The sequence below is a fragment of the Lepidothrix coronata genome, unplaced genomic scaffold (genome assembly GCF_001604755.1).
Source record: "Lepidothrix coronata isolate B3197 unplaced genomic scaffold, Lepidothrix_coronata-1.0 Scaffold138, whole genome shotgun sequence".
Classification (NCBI taxonomy): Eukaryota; Metazoa; Chordata; class Aves; order Passeriformes; family Pipridae; genus Lepidothrix; species Lepidothrix coronata.
Genome location: NW_016690318.1, coordinates 217,097 through 238,881, shown reverse-complemented (window position 1 = coordinate 238,881; position 21,785 = coordinate 217,097). Strand labels below are relative to the sequence as shown.

The 21,785-nt window shown below is 36.2% G+C and overlaps 1 protein-coding gene and 1 long non-coding RNA gene across 2 annotated transcripts in view; one reads left to right on the top strand and one right to left on the bottom strand.

Moving 5' to 3' along the window:
• Positions 1 to 2,070: 2,070 nt before the first annotated feature.
• The window catches only part of STXBP6 (syntaxin binding protein 6), a 101,281-nt gene continuing 81,566 nt past the window's right edge, over positions 2,071 to 21,785 (bottom strand). Inside the window, exons 4-6 of the mRNA XM_017827396.1 lie at positions 20,313 to 20,478; positions 8,563 to 8,720; positions 2,071 to 5,130 (exon numbers count right to left, since the gene is read on the bottom strand). Coding sequence (XP_017682885.1) covers positions 5,107 to 5,130; positions 8,563 to 8,720; positions 20,313 to 20,478 — 348 coding nt within the window. The 3' untranslated portion in view covers positions 2,071 to 5,106. The remainder of the gene's footprint in view (positions 5,131 to 8,562; positions 8,721 to 20,312; positions 20,479 to 21,785) is intronic.
• On the top strand, positions 13,095 to 18,525 carry LOC108503448. The gene is made up of 3 exons (XR_001876832.1): positions 13,095 to 13,200; positions 18,005 to 18,109; positions 18,418 to 18,525. It is a non-coding gene; the product is annotated as an uncharacterized LOC108503448 (long non-coding RNA).

The window sequence follows — 21,785 nt, the reverse complement described above, 5'->3', positions numbered from 1 at the left end:
TGAAACAGGAAAAAAGCCTGACTGATTTGGCTGCAAACCAGTATGTTATTAGTTAGTTGCACATGTTGAAGATTTCCTTTTGATACAGTATGAAACACAATCAACATTTTCTGGTTCATTTTTACCACACTTTCTTTCTATTCTGTCCAGAAAAGAACACTTAACACAGATGAAAACTCTGTCTTCCCATCTTTAGCAGCAACAGAATTTCAACACAATACAGGCTTCTTTAGTTCCTCTGCAAAAGTCATCACCCTTTTAGCTACCTGTGAAATTGTTCAAAATATTAATTCGAATTTTGTTAGATATCTATTTTCTCCACTTCTAAAGCCACTTGACTAGTCTAGTTAACAAGCTTACTTTTATACCCTGAATACTTGGCCTGAACACTGAAGATCTGTCATAATACTATGACTCCATGTAACAGATCTTTAGACTTAGTTTAGTCTAAAGATCTCAGTCATTGTGAAAATAAATAATAAATTACTTTTGGGGCCTGTAATCCCATGTCAACTCCTGCCAAAGCTAGCCACATTAATTATTAAATTAATTAATTAATTAAAAAATGTTACCACAATTAGGACTGCAAGAGGTGACAGCAGACAAAAAGACATTAACAGCTCAAACAAAAAAAGGATAAAGGAAACACACATTGAATACCATGCAGTGCTTCCAGATGATGCATAAAACAAACTGTAATGATGTGCTATGAATTGGACACTGTGGTTTTGGGATGATTAGAAAAATTGTTGTTTATGTAAGTTCATGTCATTACCCCACTGGTAATGAGGGACCATGAGGGAATAATTTTGAAATAAATTAAAGCAATTTTTAATCTGAGATATTGCAATCCTTCATGAATACTGGACAGGACTATTGACTTGCTCACTACCTGAAGCAGTGCATGCATTCACTAATACTGTGGCTTGCAGTTGAAGGCATCAGGCATCTTAGTTTGATTTTGTCAGTCAAATATTATGCCTTCAGGAATATGGCAGCAACAATATTCTCCAACACTAAAGATACCAGTGTATCTTTTACTTAGAAATCCTAACATATTGAATCAGATATTGAATCAGCAACCATTCATGCTTGAGCTTTGTCCATGACTGAAAGATAACAAAGCCCCATCATCTTTTCCATAAATTATACACAGCAGCAAATTAGGCTGATAGTGATTTATGAAAATCATAATGTCAATAAGAAAAATGATATCACAGTGAAATTGATCTAAAAAAATGTTCAGAAAATGAAACAAAAATTTTGTCTTTCTATCTTATAGGATAAATGTACAATAACAATGGAAAAGAACTGCCAAATAGTTATGTTCAACCTACAACAAAATGCTGTCCGATCAAACTAGTTTCTGATCCACCAGAGTTCTATTTATTTTAGTGAAATTTTATACAGTTTGGGCATTAAGCATGTATGGCATTCAACACTGATGGATAACATGCATTCTAGCAAAACTTACCTAGTATCTACAGTAATTTAACCAGGTGACAATATTTGTCATTGAGACATTTTTGAGATTAGGAACTTAGGGATCACATTTAAGCATGAAAAAAAGAGATGGCAGCAAAGTCAGTTCATATCAGATAAGGTTATTCTGCAAGTAGACCTCATTCGAATCTAAGGGATTGCTTTTCTATGTATAGAAGAATTCTACCTTTTATTCTCACTGGGCAATTAAAGTTGCTTGTGCTTTGATAAAAAATTATCAATAAAATTACATGGCCAAAAGAAAACATTAACAACTTGAGAATAAGCATTTCATAGCAAATTGAAAATAAATTAAGATAATTCTTTTTAACCTTTACAGCCTTTAGGTAGGATGCTAATTTTAACCTGTGTTAATTATTGTCTGGAATCTGCTTGGAAATGCAATGCTTCAACCTAGTTTCCACTACTTCTTTTTTAATTATAGTATTCTAGAAAAATTTTCATAATTACAGTGAAAACTAATCTTTATTCAGTTTTGCTATAATGTAATATAATTGTGTTAGAACAAAATATTAAAATGTCATTTAAAAATAAATATTTTGAATAGACAACTCAATCCAAGGACAGTTTTGTTTTCATCACAGTTGAAGTATTTAATGACAAAAATCACGGTTTCCAGTAGTGACTCAAGAGAGCGGGTCCCATTTTTTTTTTTTCACCCAGGATGGCACAAAATTTCTACATCTTTGAGAACTTTCAAGGAATTGGTTACAATATATACTAGCAAGTATTACAATTCTGGCAAATCATAGCAAAACCTACCTACCTTTAAGATCAATTTTTAGAGAGCACATTTTTGTTAATATTTCACATAATGCACAACTTTTGCTAGACACAAAAGTAGCCTCTTAAGACAGTTTGCAGTACAGCAGTCAAGTCTAACAATACATTATTTTTATTCTGTTCAGAACTTTAAAAAGATAAAGAAACTATTAATATTGTTACAATTTACAAGTACATTCTTTCATATAAAACATTAACCTGAATCATAGTATATGTTATGTACATGACTATCTAATAATACTAGGTTGTATACACTACAAGCTAAGTTCCAGAAGGAAATTGCAATGCTATAAGATTTACGTTTGGATAAACATTTATACACCTTGATTTTTTTCTAAAAACTACCAAATCTTGTACTTTAATGAACAGCAAGAACGAAGTAAACAGACAAACCACTTCTCCTTAATTCAAGAACACCAAATTACTTAGAATTCTCATAGTAAATGGCTTTTGATGGTTGGATTAAAGTCCTGAGTTATGATAAAAAACAATATACTTAACCAGATGATACAAAAAAATAAAAAATGATGAAGAACTGTCAGTGGGACTAAAGCAATGTTTTAGTACAAACAGTCTGGAACTTAGCTGAGCAACTGTGACCTTGTCCTGTCCAGCTGATATTCATGTAAACACTTGAAAATCTATGCCTTTTCATTTGAATTTAGACAGCTAATTCTTTTCAAGTTTATCTGACCAGGGTTCTAGACATTTCTTCTAATTATTTGCAAGCTTAGAAGACCAGCTAGATGGCAGCAGTTCCAAACCTACTCATTTCTTCTCTCAAGACTTGTGAGGTTAGTAGCAGAATACACGTAAAAAAAGACTGGAAAATATGATGACAGAAGTTACCTATGTGGTCAAAAATGTACTCCCTGACTGATTTCTAACAAATCTTTTTTTTTTTTTTTTTTGTTTAATAGCCTTACATTTTGTACCTAGCAGAAGTTTAATTTCTTATGAGATGTTGTTTTCCTAGTTAATTTGCAGAAATACCCATAATCATTACAACAGTGTTCAGACATTTCCAGGGCATTAATTACACATAACTCAGAGTGTTCAAAACTTGTGTCGTTAACGAACCTGTTCTGATTTATAACAGAAGTGGCCAAATTCCATTTCACTTGATGGTTCTAGATTTGGTAATTGTTGGAGCTGGTGGTAAACAGATCTAAATGATCATATGGTACTACACAGATGACCCATTCTCTCAATTCCCAGTGTGAAATTAAATAAAAAGCTTCATATAAAGCCATTTAAATTACAGGGAAAAAAACCCCAGATGTAAAATTTGAATGCAATCAGCTAAGTTTGAATGAGAATATTTTCCTAAAGCCAAGCATCTTTTTACAAAATGGGTATTTCCAAGAGATTTTCAGTTATTTCAGCTTGCAGTAACTAAAATATTCTCAATTACTACGGTAGCTTTTATCTCTCTTATAAGCACTACTCTGAGGATTTCAGACTGTTACAAGTGTCATTAATAATGCAAAAATCTTATTCTACAATGAATACAGTACATTCATTCAATGCCAGCTTTTCTGGTAAGATGAGGACAAAAACGAAGAGCAGGCATTTTCAGAAGATGAAGGCTGTACCTTCTGCCAGGATTTCTTTTCTAGCTTACCAGTTTAAAAAAAGAAAAAGTGGCATCTTTTTTTCCTTTTTTTTTTTTTCATTCTCAAAGCATATTAGAACATTCTAAAAATTTTAAGAAAACAGCTATGAAGGAAAAGGGTAACCTACTTATTTTTGTAAGAGAATACTGTGCATATATTGCATATAGTGAATACAGAACGAAGTAGAGTTACCCTTCTAGTGACAGCATACTGAAAGCTGAGACTCAATCTAGAAGTAGATACTAATGTACCAAGACATGCTTTTTGAAAGCCTCTATATTGAAAATCAGAAAACTAACTAACACAAATGTAATTCTAATCAGACAAATCTCTGAATTGTTCAAAAAAAGCTCTTACTGTAGAATTTATGAAAAACAGATGTCTTGAAAATAGTGCATTCTCATTTTCCCAGGCCTTTGCATTCTCATCTTTATAGGCCTTTAGCCACAGAATCACAGGTAAAAAGAAATGTTATTTGATAACAGATTGCTAAATTCTAGATTGTGTTTGAGGCACAGCTATGTGCGTATAGATGTAAAACTCACTTTTTCCTCTATTTTGAAACCTCAAGCATACATTCTTTAGGTTTCAGTATACTATTCAAATGATCAATCTGGAAGGGAAAATAGGAATATGTAAAATGCTGATATGAATGAAATTCAGATATGCACTTCTGAATGCTGGTGCACATGCAAAACTTCCTACATTGGGTAGAAGAAACAAGTTTTTCTGTTTCCCAGGACAAAGCAGTCTATTCTCCGCTATAGCTACAACCCCAGGTGCTTAATTCCAACATTCACATTCTGCTGATGCTACATAAAATGAAGAAAATTATACCTCTTCTTTGGATTTTATTTTCACGAGCATGTTCACAATCAGTTCAGTAATTTGTACAACCAGGGAAGAATATTACTATTTTAATCCTGATCAGCTTGTCATTTGGTCCAGTTCCACTGCTTTCACTCCTGTAACAACTGAAATACAGGTAGAAAGTACTGCAGGACTGTGTAGTAATATTACAAAAGAGGAAAAAAAGTAAGTCAGAAAGGCAGAAATGCAACACTTCTTCCTGCACAGAAACTGAAAGAACGCATCTCCACTGAACTGGAAGGAAAAAGAACACAGAAGACTGGATCTCCTGTAAAAGTTGCTGAATGTAGCCTTTTCAGTTTCTCTTGGGAAGATTTCAGCTTTGGGCAGTATCTCAGCATTTGTGCTTCATGGCAAGCTGAAAAAGACAGAAAAAATTAATTAAAGAAATATCACATGTAATGATAGCTATATCAAGCTAATTTGGCCAGTCTGATTGAGAAAAGTTTGTAAACCAAATTCTTCAAAAGATGTCTGAAATGCCTAAGTCCTCTGCAAACAGACAGGCAGTCATTCCCTTTACTGTGACGCATAAGCAAAGCTGCTGTGCTGAGGAGGCAGGATTTATCTGCTTTCAGACAGCTGTGTTTCCCAGTGTTCCATTATTTTTCTATCTGTGAGGAAGGCTAGAGCAAGACACCAGAAACAAAGACATGCTTAAAAGAATGGTAATTTTGACCTAAGGATCTTGACTGTTAACTACAATCAGAAATTCTATGCAAGTAATTGAAAACATCTATTCAAGAGGTGCCACTACATAATGATGAAAAACAAAGAACTGATTGCCCTTCCACCTCTGTGATTACCTAGTATTTCCATTTCAAATAATTAAAAAAATGGACTTAATTTGGGAATGAGAGGAAGAAGGAAGATGAAGTGAGTTAATTCCTGTATAAAATCTGTAGACAAACTGACTTTGCAAAGCAAGTAGAGAGCTTAGGTGTAGGTTCCATGTAACAAAAAATTGCTATCTGTAGAAAATAGCATGCTAACAAAGCTGAATGAGTGAACCCTCTAGGGAGTTACCTAGAAAACCGAACTGGTAGAGGAAGTTAAAATGCCCTCATTTGCTGTTTCAACCGGTGAAATGCTAAAAAAATTACTCCGATGCCATGCATCTTCCACCAGTCTCCATTATGTGTTTTGTATCTTAAAATAACCTGTCATATAGCGGAAGTAGAATCATGGAATTATACCATCACTCAGCTTGGGAAAGACCTCTAAGATCAGTGAGTCCAATTACTAATCTAACACTTCCAAGTCCACCACTAAACCATGTCTCTAAGTGCCATCTACGTGCGTTTTAAACACCTCCAAGGATAGTGACTGTCACCTCCCTAGACAGCCTGTTACACTGTTTGACAACCCTTTTGCTCAATAAATGTTTCCTAATATCCAATCTAAACCTCCCCTGGAACAACTTGAGGCCATTTCCTCTTGTCCTGTCATTTGGGAGAACATACTAACCCCCACCCTGTCACAACCTCCTTTTGGGTAGCTGCAGGGAACAACAAGGTCTCCCCTGAGCCTCCATTTCTCCAGACTAAACAACCCCAGCTCCCTCAGCTGCTTCTTGTGCTCCAGATTCTTCACCAGTTTCACTGCCCTTTTCTGAACACACTCCAGCACATCAATGTCTTTCTTGTCATGAGGGGCCCAAAGCCGAATGCAGGATTCAGGGTGTGGCCTCACCAGGACTGAGTAGAGAGGGACAATCACTGCCCTGGTCCTGCTGGCCACACTGTTTCTGATACAGGCCAGGATGACATTGGCTCTCTTGGCCACCTGGGCGCACTGTTAGCTCATGTCCAGCCAGCTGTCAACCAGCACCCCCAGATCCTTTTCTGCCAGGCAGCTTTCCAGCCATTCTTACCCAGGTAGGGGATCATTGTGACCCAAGCGCAGGACCCAGAACTGTGCCTTATTTAATCTCATACTGCTGGCCTTGGCCCATCAATTCTGCCTGTCCAGATCCCTCTGCATTTCCTTTCTACCCTCCAGCAGATCAACACTCTTGCTCAGTTTAGTGTTATCTGCAAACCGACAGAGGGTGAACTCCATTCCCTCATCCAGATTGTTGATAATTATATTAAACAGAACTGGTCCCAATACTGAGCCTGGGGGACACCACTAGTGACCAGCTGCCAACTGGATTTAACTCCATTCACCACCAGTCTCTGAGCCTGGCCATCCAGATAGTTTTTAACCCAGTGCACCCATTCAAGCCATGGGAATCGAGTTTCTCCAGGAGAATGTGTCAAAGGCTTTACTAGAGCCCAGGAAGACAACACCCACAGCCTTTCCCTCATCCACTAAGCATGCTGCCTTGTCATAGATGGAGATCAGGTTGGTCAAGCAGGACCTGCCTTTCATGAAACAGCCTTTCATGAAGCCTGTTCCCCCAGTTGTCCCACATGTGTGGCACGGTGTGTGATGATATGCTCCATAATCTTTCCCTGGCCTCCAGGTCTACAGGACAGACTTGTAGTTCCTCAGACCCTCCCTCAGCCTCTTCTTGAAGATGAGTCTCACATACAGTTTTTGCAGAGTTTTATTTCTAATTATGGTACAGTACAATCTTTCCAAGATGGTATTTTTATGACAATATAGCATCCTTTAATTCTGAGATTTTTTAAATAAGATTTTCCTAACAAAATCAATTGAAAAAAGATTGTTTCTCAGCATGTCTCCATCTGTTGATGTTCTGCATATGTGGAAGATGAAAGGGCACACACAAATAAAACCTATTCAATTTCAATCAAGATTCATAGCAGCCCAAATATCAGAAGCATTTTTCAATGAAGCAGCACTCTATACTTTACTCTAAAGCAGCAAACCCTTTGCCTCCTTTCCTAAAAGAGTGGTACCTGCTATTTACAGTTGGTTTGCTAAGTTGGCATAGTTATCATCACTGCAGGGAGGTGGGGGGATGAGGAAAGGTGGTGGGTCTTAGATGGAAGAGTTCAACAGCAGGTTTGTACCGTACCATACTCTAAATGGACCACAAAGTAGAGGATTATCCCAGGAAATATTAAAATAAGTTGCTTTGTGAAATTTTAAGGACTACATAAGACAGAGACTTGTACAGAACTGCAAGATACCAATCCAGGAATTTTAGTGTTAATGCAGTAGGCCAAGAATGTTTTGACACAAGCAGGATAAAGCCTGATGCCTGTGCTAAGCAGCAAAACTATCAAACTTGCATGCTGCAGGAGTTGCTCATGTTCAGAAAACTTTTACCTTTTTTAAAAAGCATTGAAAATATGCTGTGAATGTGCTGTACAGCCACCAAATGAAACGTTGAGGATGCCTAGAAATTCTGGCACAAACATGGAAGCTCGGCATGTTTTTTCATTTGCATAAAGTACTATCAATGTCTTTCATCAAAAGTAGGAAATGTACATCCATTCCCCAGAGAACAATTCCTTAAAATCCTCATGAATAAGATATCCATACATAAAAAAATACATTTTCAGAAACAGGTAGTCATAGACCTATGTTGCTTATCAAAGGGGATTAGCAACAATTTCACTGTATTACTGCACAAAATATGAGGAATAGTACCAAACAGTACTATTGAAGGTGAAGACAGGTAGTTTCAATTCAAGTGGATATGCAGCAAATCTTATATCTAGGCACAAAGGAACGTATTAACTAGAAATTTGCCAGGTGAGAAACTGTCAAGGAAAACAGCAAGCTGTTTGTAAACAGTGACTGAATGAATTCTTTCTCTTCTCAAAACAGTGTGTGACTCTAACCTACTGAGAATTTTATCCTGACAAAATCTTACCTTATGTGCAGTTTCTGCAAACTGCTGAGCACTGTTTTTCAGCTCCTCTGTCTTTTCTTCTGCACGACCTAGCCTTTCACCACGTTCATTCAAGGCCTGGCTTGCCTTCTGTACTGCACTTGTCACACTGTCTGCTGCGGAATGGAGTATGCTGTTTCCTGCAACATCAAAAGAAATCATCAGAGAACTCAAGTATATATATGCTTGTATTAAATACAATTAATTTAATAATGTTCTAGAGATGATGTGCCATCTGCTAACTTACGATCTAGCTGCATTTTGGGTAATGGGATAAATTGCTGTTTTCTCACTCAAACTGCATTATTAGTAAATTATAAACAAGTACCACAAAGCAACATAATACCTAGGGAATATATGGAAAAAGTCGACATAACTTAGGTATGCATTACCTTTTAAGCCTTACGTTCATACATCATTTCATCAGGAAGCTATTCTACTAGATCAATGAAATTGTTCACAAGTGCACACAGCTTCTTCACAACACAGATTAACTTTCTTTGGAAGTTGCACTGTTTCTCTAGAGAATACGAGTGACACTGCAGGACTTGTCTGTATGAAATCAATATTTTTTTTCCATATTATAATTATTTTAATAATATTTCATTTACAAGTTAACCCCAGACACTACCACTACTGTTATTTTATGCTGTTCTAACCTATCTACCTTTAGCCCATGGACCATTGGCCATGTTTCCTATGACAACATACTTTACTTTAATGTTTGTATTTCAAGGCCCATCAAGGTTCAATATCTTCTAAATTAAACTTTAGCTTTACCATTCAAATTAACTTTGCAGTTTCTCTGTTTCTTCTTCTACTGCTACACAGTGTAGCAGTTTTTTCAAGTTTTCAACAGAACTGCATTTCTCCTCCACATTTATCCTTTCAGTACAAACTGAAAACTCCTTAGAAAAAGTTACATGTTATTAGTATGAACTGGTACACATTAAAATACATGTAGGACAAAAAAAATAAAATTAAGTTATTGTGCCTTATCCTTTAATCTTTCCAGTGAAAGGACTAGTGAAAATTAAGCTTTTCACAATATAGTAGCTACCTGGTGTCATTTAAAACTTAATCTAACTTACAAGGAATTTGTTACCTGGAAATTTGTTGTCTAGACATACAGAAAGGCACTGCAAGTGCCAGAAACTCAATACAGATAACAGTATTAAACACTAGACACGTTGTTGTCAGTTTTCTAAACAGCTTTAAATATTGTAATAGCACAGAGCCTTTAGAATCATGGAATCAACAAGGTTGGAAGAGACCTTCAAGATTATCAAGTCCAATCATCAGACCAGCACTACCACTGTAACTCCTAAACCACGTCACTCATCGCCAGATCCAGACACCTTTTAAACACCTCCAGGGATGGTGACTTCACCACCTCCCTGGGCAACCTACTCCAATGCCTGACTACCCTAACAGTGAAAACATTTTTTCTAATATCTAATCTGAATCTCCTCTGTCTCACTTAAGGTCATTTCCTTTGCTCCTCTCACCATAGGCACGGCACCTCCTTTCAGGAGGTTTGTTCAACTTCCTTGCTAGCCTGGCAGTAAAAGAAGCAGAAAAGGCCTTAGCTCTGTGTAAGCCCTGTTTAGCAATAACAAAAACATTTCTACATTATCAACTCTATGTTCAGCATAAATCCAAAACACAGCTCCATAGTAGCCACCGTGAAGAAAATTACCTCTATCCCAGCCAAAACCAGCACACAGTTTCATTAGAAAAAAGAAGAACAAAAGACCCATTCAGATCCATTTTACAAATAATAATCCTTTCCTTAGAAACAGCAAACAAACAATGAATAGTGAAACTGAAGGTTGCCCTAAGTAGCCTGTGGAATAACAGTACAAGCTGCACATGCAGGAATTCCTGAGATAAAGAAAATTGCCTTAAAACTTTATTAAACTAAAACACAACCAGTACTAAACTATGCAGGTGAGGGAGGGACTCAAGAACCTACACACAGTGACTCACAGATGATGAGTCAATCTGAAAAATACCAATAAAAAAGCACCCTGACTTCGTATATACCAATACTGTCACTTTTTTCACATCAGCAATTAAAAATAATGGATGTATAGGATGTGGAGCAGCTATAGGTTTGGAGTTTTTTTCTATTGTTGCATGGAACAAAGAGGCTGGATTTAGCAAAGGAATATAACAGCTGGCATTAATGTTGAGGAGATTAATATCTAACAATACTGTGAGCCGGAACTTTGCAGAAACAGAAATTAATCTTTTCAAGTGGTCTGTCTTCAGACACTGAGGAGTTTGATAATAAAACTAAACAACTTAATATACTGTTCACTTTCTTACTTTAAAATTTTTCAGTCAATTGCTATTTTGTTCGTAATTTGGTTGTTTAAAGGCAGGTTTTTTAGGAGATTACTTTGGCTTCTGTTCAGGCAGCTTTTCCAATAAACACATGTTCTGGGCAACACTGCACTGGAAATAGTTTCCCTTTTTTGGTGGTGTGATCTAACGGCTTTAGCCTCTTGTACAGTGTTAGTTTTCCAGGATAAGATTTTTCAAAGCTCCCAACACTGAATTAACTCTGTTGTTGCTTTACAAGACCAAAAAGCTTTTGCTGAATTCAAAAGAAGTAGGCTACATGGAGAGCCTTAAAAGACTAAGCATTTTTCTAAGTCTTAAAATGTGCTGGGAAGTAGAATTTAACACATTTCTGATCTTCTGTCAATGTCAATAGGAAACAGAACAAAAATATTCTCTATACTCCTGAAAATATTTGTGGATTTGTGGCCAAAGACTGGTATCTATTTCTTCACACTATTTTCAGCACAGAAGAAGAAACTTCAAAGCATGGCACAATGATAGTAATTGTTTTTCTCTCTAGTTAACACAACACTGTGTTCTCCACAGGTAAGATATGCTGTATTTTCCTATGGGCAGTGACTTGCTATTCTGAGACTGTTCTGAAGAACTGCTTTTGGACAATCTTTTCCAGTGAAATGTCCATAAAACAATAAAAAAAATCCATTCTAATCTATGAGCAACACAGAAATCCACACGTCAGTAGTCCATGGAATTTCATCAGTGTATTTCTAGAGCATGTGTAGGTGGTTGCTGGTATGACTGACTATGCCTCATCCTTATACTAGTATCACTGCAAGAATAGCAACACTTTTACTGGATGTATTAGACAATCATTCCTATGAATAAATCATCTACAACCTGCAAAACTTTTAAGCTGTTTTTCAGGAGGTAACTACTGTGATTCAAAATATCCTGAGAACTTTTCTCTATGTTCATGGAATTTTTATGGATTTCAGTAAAGCTTTCAATACTGTCTCTCACGGTATCCTGGACAAAATGTCCAGCACACAGCCGGATAAACACGTCATGCAATGGATGAGCAACTGGCTCACAAGTCAGGTGCAAAGGGTAATAGTGAACAGGGGAACATCAGGCTAGTGATCTATCACTAGTGGGGTTCCTCAGGGCTCCATTTTCAATGTCTTCATAAATGATGTAGGACTTGAATGTATACTAAGTAAGTTTGCAGATGGTATTAAATTGGGAGAAGCTGTTGATTCACTTGAAAGCATAGAGGCCCTGCAGAAAGACCTAGCCATCACCAACCATATGTTTAACAAAAACAAGTGCTGGATTCTGCATCTGGGGTGGGGCAACTGTGGATGTATGTGCAGACTGGGGAACAGTCTGCAGAGGAACAGTCTCCTCTGTGCAGAGGAGCGTTGTGGAAAGGTCCTGGTCAATGTCAAGTTAAATCTGAGCCAGTGGTGCCCTGGCTGCCAGGAGGGCCAACCATGTCCTGGGAGCATCAGGCAAAGCATCACCAGGCCAGTCGAGGGAGTGGACTGTCCCGCTTTGCTCAGCAAAGTTGTCAATGTCAAGAATTAATTTAAAATTCCAGGCTTGATATAAATTACTAGTCATTTTCATGTCTTGAAATGGTTTGGGTTGTTGTTTGGAGGGTTTTTTTCCCTTGGGGCGCGAATGGGGCTGTTTTTCTTGTTTGGGTTTTGGTTTTTTTTCCCCCCTCTTTTTGAAATTATAAACTTTTTTTTTTTTCAACTACATCCTGGTTTTCATAAAAGGTTTTGAAAACCACCTACCCATAATTACTGCATAGTGAAGATCCACAGTAGTTCCTTGATATTAAACTCATTTGTTACTTTTTTAAAAAGTAATAGTAGACGGGAGAAAACTACCAAAGGTACCTATATGGCAGCTCACACCAGTCACAATGAGACATTTTATTATATTTTCCTGATATTCCTGATACAGGCCAGGATGCCATTGGCCTTCTTGGCCATCTGGGCACACTGCTGCTTTTAACCTGGTAAATGCTGGTAATTTTATTCAGCAAATAATGAATTAAGGTAATCACTGCTTGTCCTGGTTTTGGTCAAGCACAGGGTTAATTTTTTGCAGTAGCCATGAGGGGGCGGAGCCTGGAGCTGTGTGGAGGTGGCCCAGACCCTAATGTTATTTGATACCATCTTTTGTCATTGCCAGGGGCAGGGAAAAGGGACTCTCTTGCTTCCAGGAAGAAAGGGTATTTCTTTCCGGTGGAAGGCAGAGGGGGTCTGTCCACCATTGTTCTCCATTGTCCCAGGCTTGGTGAGCATTTTGCATGTAAATCACCCTCTCTTTGTAAACTTCTGTTATTAATATTGTTTTTGTTATTGTTAGTTTTCTTATCTCATTGCTGTTTTCAGTAAATTGTTCTTATTTCAACCGTAATCTTTGCCTTTTCTGTTTTCAGCTGGAGGGGGAGGAGAAGTGAGTGCACTAAATTGGGGAATACCATTCCCAAACCACGACAACGCTATAAAAGACAAAATACTAGGCTAAATAGATTTTGAATGTTCATTATGTTTCAGAGAAAACTCCTGAACAGGTTAACAAATATCAGTGGACAATTAAGAAAATTACAAGAATAAGCAGATGCTTTCAAAAAAGTTTTAAAGCATATATAAGGATATTTATCTAGTATATTTTCCAAGTCTCCAGCTATTTGTGGCTTTGGGGATTTCTTGAGACGAAGGGTATCTTTACACATATCATTTTGATTGAATTATTTTCACAAACTTCTCTAAGAAAGAATTGTCCCTACTGGTCAAAGTATTATCTCCAGGATATCAAATACATGCATCTGGATGATCGCAGCTGTTTTAACTCCCCTATTTCAACACATCCAAACCAGAAACATAGAAATTAAAGAAAGTCAACTAGCATGAAACACAGCAGACAACTAGCTGACCAAAATCTGAAAGCAGCACATGAACAGAATGACTTCTTCAGAGCACAGGAAATAAAATTTAATTAAGTTGTGAAGATGAGGTCTTAAAAAAAAACAAACCAAAAACCACAACAAAGTAAGTTAATTACCTTAGGGGTCCAACAGTTCAGTATTTTTATAACTTAGCAAGCAAAGTGCATTAACATTTCTCAGAGTGGCTTGCAAAATCTTAGATCTAGGAAGAGCTGTATTACAAAAAAAGGAACCCTTGTTATAGTTCTGCAAGGGACTATAAAAATCTCTTCTATGGACAGTTAAGTAGGACAAGCTTTCTTGTGTTATCTCTGATGCTATTGACCTTGTATTTTAAATAGTGACATTAAATACCATAAGGGGCCATTAGAGTAAAACAAAAAAGAGTTTTTCATTGATGAGATATCTTGATAATGAGAATACCTCCTGATCTACTGAGATTTTCTTTTGTTTTATTCAGTACTCACAGCAATGATATCAAGTAAATTATTCATACTTTTGAACAGCTAAACTAATGACTGATTCAAATTTCAAGCAGTAAAATTAGAAAAATTATTTTAACATATCTTTGCTTCATTTTATTGTAGGAATTTTTCTCTGATCATTACTTTGCTCAAAATGTTGTTAATCTTTGGGGGGTGCAAGGGCTGTGGTTTATGTTGTTACTTTTACTGCATTTTCAGCAAATATATTCTTTTTAAGCAAATATTTTCTTATAGATACATCCTGACAAAATCAATATTAAATAACATTCAATGGTGATGGTTAATACTAGATGGGAGGGTTGAATTAGATGATCTCTAGAGGTCCCTTCCAAACCTAACAATTCTGTGATTCTGTCATTAGTGCTTATATTACTGACAAATAGTTACAGTCAAGATTATTATCCCAAATACAGGTCAAATGAACAGAAATCTGCATCTTTTGGAAAAACTTAATATCTGAAGATCCAAGATAGAAAAGACTTTGTATATAATACAAATACAAAGAACTCTGGCTGGTCTTGCATGGTTACACACAAAGGTGACCAGAAGATAACTTTCACCAATCAATTAATGCACAGCAGCACAAAACAGAACTAGCATCCATCTCATTTTAAGCAAGAACTGATGAATTCCAAAATGCTGTAAAATATATATTTGAAACCAAACCTATGTTTTATCCATGCAAAAACATATCTGTATACGTATAAAAATATTGAGTATGTGTAAATCAGACTTATACTTTCAAAATCTATTAAAAACACTGAACTAATTAAGCTAGGCAAGGTGAAATAGTAGAAAATACCTCAGTGAAACAAATCAGGGTAAAACTGGTAGTAAATAGCTTTGCCACCATGATCATAAATTACAATCAAGACAAATTTCACCTCTAGGTAAGAAGCACCTCAGTAAGTCCTTGAGGTGGGGTTACAGGAATAACAAAGTGAATATGTCATAACTCAGGTGTGCTTAGACCAATCAATCAGTAAAGAAGGGAAACATTAACTTTTCCTCAGCTTACTTATCAGCAACTTTCTTTATAGAAGCACAGCAATTATCAGCTACCTGCAATGAACATTTGAAAGATGTTGCAAAGTTCTTATCAATATCATCATTAGTTTATGAGTCCAGGCAGTTGCAGTTCATCTTAACTACAGTAACTTTACAGCTGGAGGATGTGATCTCTAGCATTCATTCACTGTAAAGCAACATGGGACCCGCCTGGGCAAGTTTTCCTTGCCATAGGTATCACTGTGACACTGTGCTGCCTCCTGGAATCAGATTCATAGCATGAATGACATGCAGAAACTGACTTCTCTATTAAGTTTATTTTTACGGGTAGTTCGCTTTCATCCACAAAAGCACTTTTTCAAGCAGAACTGTAATGCACCAAACCTGACAGTGCAGTAACTTTCAAGCCACAATTAACAATACATTCAGTTTAAATGCAATTTGCTAGGAAAAAAATTACCATGGCAGAAACACAGTGAAAATACACAAAGGTAATACAAATAGGACAGCAGTTCATTAGAACTGCATTATAAACCAACTGTATTTTATTTACAGAGGAGAGAAGTAAATAGAATTGCCACAAGGGAGCAGACTAGGGGTCTGGCTGGCTGCATGTATTAAAACCTTCTCAAAGGGACTGCAACAGGCAAACTAGAGTTAACTACAGGAAGTCATCCTCTAAGCCTCAATAATTACTAGTTTGTTTGTTTATCAGAAGGACAAGAGAATAACAGATTACTTCGAATCTTTACTCATTAAAAAAATTATTATAGTCATATATTTAGATAGCTAATATTTTAAGTTTTGCTTTTTTTTTTTTTACATAAGCAACACACTGAAGCAAGGATTTTCATACAATAAGGGTTTATTGTCTTTAAAAAAAAATGTTATCTATAGCTTTTCAAGCCAACTATATTCACATACTTTGGTTTCTTCTAGGCTTCAACATCACTATATGGTATTAACATTCCTGCCTTCCTGCCTCCAAACCACAGTACTGAAGTTTAAAGTTTAGTTAAAATTACTGAAATTACAAATTAATAAATAATGTCTGGAGAATATATAGCACAAGGATTATGAGCCGAACGGACAGGTCACAAATGTCTTTCAGAAAAACTTTTCTTCTCCCGTTAATGTTCCTAAATACTGGCACTGATGCCGGGACAGGATATTACTGTATACTGCATATTGGCTATAAATTAAGGAAATATCTAATTAGGATCAATTTCATATTACCATAACCTTTACTTGCTTTCCAAACTGAGGAATTTACTTAAACCTGAAAACTTTAAATTCTAATCTAATACATTTGTAAATTAACGCTAACTTAGGTAATATTTTCAATAATAATATTTATACTTAATGAAAGTCTAACCAACCAGGAACTTATAAAATCAGTAATTACAACAAAGCACAGAACTCCAATTTGGCTCTGTAAACATCAAAATCAAACAACTTGATGCAAAAAAAAAAATTCCCACTACTATGGCAAACAGCAACATTCTGCATCTTGATGGGAATGCCTCACTTAGACCTTCATTCTTCAGAAAAGGCAAGCAAATATGTTGCTTAATGCTTTCTACATTATCTTGTCTCAGTTGTACATATCAAAAAAGGAACCAACCTTTACAAAGTCCCTTCTCATTTTATGTACCCCTACAGATTTTACAAGAACATAATGTACTTTTTTTCTTACAAGATTCCAATTTTAGAAAGTTAATTTAGAGCTCTGATTATATGCAATATCTCTATGGAAAAAGCATTTAACTATTGTCATCTATTGTGATCTTAACACATGGCTTTTATGCTTAAGATAACTAAAAGGCTTTTATGCTTAAGATAACTAAAATACAACCAGTTAAATAAAAAAAAAATTGCAAAGCAGAATAATCTTGACATGAATATCCAGGGCACAAAAGCAAGCATCTGAAATAGTCTTCAGCAGCAGAAAATTAATTTCTAATATTCAACCTCTAGACTGACAAAATCTTTTTTTTTTGGGGTCAAATTCATTTGCATCAGAATTAATTTACAAGTGAAAGTCTGTAAGAATAGTATGTTCAATAATACACTTTTTTCAATGTCTGTCAGGTAAGAACTGAAATGAACAACCAACTACCAGGTATTTGACAGGACAGAGGGAGAGCAATTGTCTTTCTTCCCATCCAAACTCATAGAATCACAGAATGGCCTGGGTTGGAAGGGACATTAAGGATCACCTAGTTTCAACTACCCTGCAACAAAGAGCAATGCCGCCCACTAGATCAGGATGCTCAGAGCAATTTCTAACGCAATTTTTCGTTCATCTCCTTTAGTCAGTCATTAATCTTGCTCAGTACAGTAAACACCACCGTATGCTTACCAGGTCTCATATGTAGTAAGCCAAAATGAGTCAACACTGTATGGGAAAAGTACTCATTACCATTCTTGCACTGGCAATACGTTCTTGGAGGAAAAAAGAATGTTCCATTAATAACTCCTGCTAACTGTCCTATAGAAAAGGTTACAGAGGCAAAGATGTCATCAAAGAACATTTTGATTAATTCAGCAGAACAACTATTAAAAACCAAAGCATATAGGTAGGACAAAGCTTAAAAGCAAATGCATTTCTAATATGTATCTAAAGGTGGCAGTAACTGTTTGTTCTTTATTATAGGCCCAGAATTAATCTTTGAAGAGCTTCAAATGCTGTATCTCAAGGTTCTATCCAGAACTGAGAGTAGACATCAGTTATAGAGAGCCCTACTCGGTTTTTTTTCTGGTAATTCACCTCTCATAAATCTAGAATACATACCTGTACATTATTAGCAGAACTATTATTTCGTGCAGAGACCTTTATATGTTCTTTTTCTTTGTTATTTTGTCTTAAATCCCTCTCCTCTAAAACATCAAAGGTAAACTTGAAGAACAGGGAAGCCATATCCAGTTTGATGCTTTCATTTTAGCTGGCAGTGATGTTACAGATAACTTTGTCAATCATCATTTTCTTTTAGTGTCTTCTCAAACTAAGAAAAATGTACAAAATTTCTTGTAAGCTTCCTCTCATTCTTTCCTTTTCTACATTAATAGGATTTTTTTGGTGGTGAGGACGGAAGAGCACTGATGGGAGAAGATATACTCTACAATTTTTCCATTTCATATGGAAAGTCTCGTGTTTGTCATCTGTTTGCTAATGTTCACTGGCATCCTTCCTGTGAATAAATTGTTACTAATAGATCACCACACATTTCACCTCTGAACTTGCATTATTTTCCTAAGCTTGACCTGTTCAAAACTGAGTTCCTGATTCAACTGACCCAGTTATTAACTATCCTAAGCAAGTGTCATCACAGTGAAAAAAAAAATTGCCACTGAGGTTCGTAAACATCTGCTTAACTTCTGCTTTTTTAACACACACTAGACCTACCACATTCTCCCTTTTACAACTTCCTAGATAAAATGAGAGTATTCAGTAATCCTCTGATACCAGATGGTGACCATTTCCAAATTCCTTTCATGTATTCTGACTGCACAGATACAGTCTGTGTGTGTACACACACAGTACAGAGTGTGGACATGGTACAGGGACTAATAAATCTCTTCATGGATACAGTGCTTCTTGCTGTTCTTCACACTGCCAACTTCTTCCTCACACTGGGAATTACACTCTCTGTGGGTAGGTTTAAATTTGACAGAAACTGTAACAACTGTAAACCAAGTAATAGTTGATCCTAAATTTCAGTCACTTGCTGTGTGTCAGCTTCACTGAGCCAACTCAAAACCCATTTAGTTCAAAACGTGCAATATCAAGTGGCTTTTTATGGAAAATACAGTGAAATGTGTTGTTGATCTCAAATTCCTCCTCGCTGGAGAAAGTAAGGTCCAACTGTAGCTAAGCAAATCAAAGAACATATACCTGAGAACACAGCTTGACTTAAGAAACTGTTGTGGTTTAAGTCCAACTGGAAATTAAGCACCGTGCAGCCACTCGCTCAACTCTTCTCTCTCTCTGCCACCCCAGTAGAATGGGGAGGAGAATCAAAGTAAAAAGATGTAGGTTGAGTAATCAAAAGAAAAGTAAAATATAGCAATAACGGTAAATAATAATAATAATGAAAATAAAAAGGGAAAGAAAAAAAACAATCAAACATGATGCACAATGCAATCGCTCACCAGCTGCTGACCAACGCCAGACTCCACTTCCCAAACCTAGACTGACCCCCTTCCAGGCAACTCCCCCTGGTTTATATACTGGGCATGATGTTCTATGGTATGGAATATCCCTATGGTCAGTTTGGGGCACCTGTCCCAGGCGTGCTCCCTCACAGCTCTTGCATACCTCCTCATTGGCAGAGCATGAGACAAGAAAAAAAAGTCCTTGACTTAGAATAAACACAACTTAGCAAACAGCAAAACATCAGCATGTTATCAACACTGTTCTCATTCCAAATGCAAAACACAGCAGTGTAACAGCTACTGAGAAGAAATCTATTCTAGTTGAAACCAGTACACAAAGGTAATAAAACTCTAAACTGAATGATTTCTGTCAAGATGAAAGTAAATTCCAAAACACCCATAAGAAGTTTAGTAATAAGCACTTTTTCACAACCTGTGAGGAACCAGTAATGCAGAAGAGGCTTTTAGTAGATGTTTCAGGCCACCCAAAAATGTTTCTGGATGAACAAAAGCAGAGAGAAATCAAAATCAAGGTTGCTTAAAAAGAGGGAGGCAAACAACTTCTCACAAGGTGGGCAGGGGATGCTGCCTCTAAAACTGAAAACCAGGAAAGCAAAGATAATGGAAAAGTGCAAAGTGATGCTTGATGGAGAAATGCTAAAGCCTAGAAGTTTAGTGCTAAGTTAGCATATTCAGACCTATGATTTCAAGATGACATTAGGCTACAAGCTTATTTGAACACAGAAAAAATCACATGCAAATCATTTCATGTCCATCTGTACAAAGTATTCCAGCTTCAGCTGACTTACCTCCCATAATTTTAGATTGGCAGTTGATAAATTCTGGCTTCTTATCTGTAAGGTATCGCTGACAAGTGTGATGTAGAACCTGAAAGAATGTGCATTTTTCTGAAGCTGTGCTTGCTACCCATTGGTCAAAAGCATTTTCAAATAATAAATCAAATTCTGGGGAATCCTAGAAGAAAAAAAAAAAAACCACACTGCTATCATTCCAGTTTTATAAATGATTTGGAGAAAGATATGGAGTCATTGCTTTTTAAAATATATTTTGTTGGATAAAGCAGACAGGTCATGCAAATCAAAACCATCCTGGTATTATTCCATATTTTTGTAGATGAAAACCACACAAACAGGAAGTAAGTTTTTTTTCTTGCTGTTATTTTTAATGAGGAATACTCAGCTATGACAAAAATACCTGAAAACAAAAATACTTTAGATGAAAAAAAATCAAAGTAAAAATCTCATAAGAAACCCTTGTTATCTACAGATATATAGTTACCTGTGCATTCTATTCTATTTATGCCTCTCAACACAAAATCTACTTTCACACTATTATAGAAGATGTGGTTCTGCTCTCAATGCTCCACCAACAAATAAACTAAGCAAATAACAAGTCTTAGTTACTGTATTTGATGCATTATCATAAAGGTCTCAGGATAATGTGAACAGAAGACCATTCCTAGAACAAATCAAAGCGCTGCTCTATACCATGCATCAACCGCCAAAATAAATGGATTTTATGGAAGAAGTAGTGCTATATATTAAGCAATAATTGCTAAACATCGTTTTGCAATCTAATCTAGTAAATATTCTTTTTTAATTGATGACACCAGGAATTCACAGGTAGACAAGTTTGAAAGAAACATTTCTAAGCTTAACTTGATAGGACTTATAATCCATTATGTACATAGCTGCACGGTAGACACTGTAAAAGGGTCTAAAATTCATTTCCCTTATTTATTTCTCATTGCTCTCATTTTCATAGTCCCTTTACCCAGAGAAAATATAATTCCACTCCTTGCATTTCATAAGGCAGTGGTCAAGGGCCTTCTTTTTTTTGTACAAAAGACTGTACTGGGTAGTAACAGAATTTGGTGCAGCATGGTTAAGATGCTTAGGTGGCTGATCAGAGCACAGCTTTGAAGAAACCAAGGGAGTTAGTCACAAAAACATTTTGCTCTACAAGGAACACGGTAAGTCACTTTGTGATCACACATTGATGAGCCACATTTCTAACTTGTACTTATGTTGTTTTACTCCTGGAGAATTGTATTCATAAGCCTATTACATACTAACATGACTTTGTCTTGAGACAGTTTAAAGTGGGATGTATATTCCAAATCAAAGGAACAGTTCCAAAACTATTTAGTGTAGGACTGGTTTGTTTTATTTTATTTTTGGTAGTTTTTTGTTTAAATCAGCATTCACTTGCCATTGGCAACTACAGGACACACTACCACCCTTTGTAGCAAAAGATAAGAA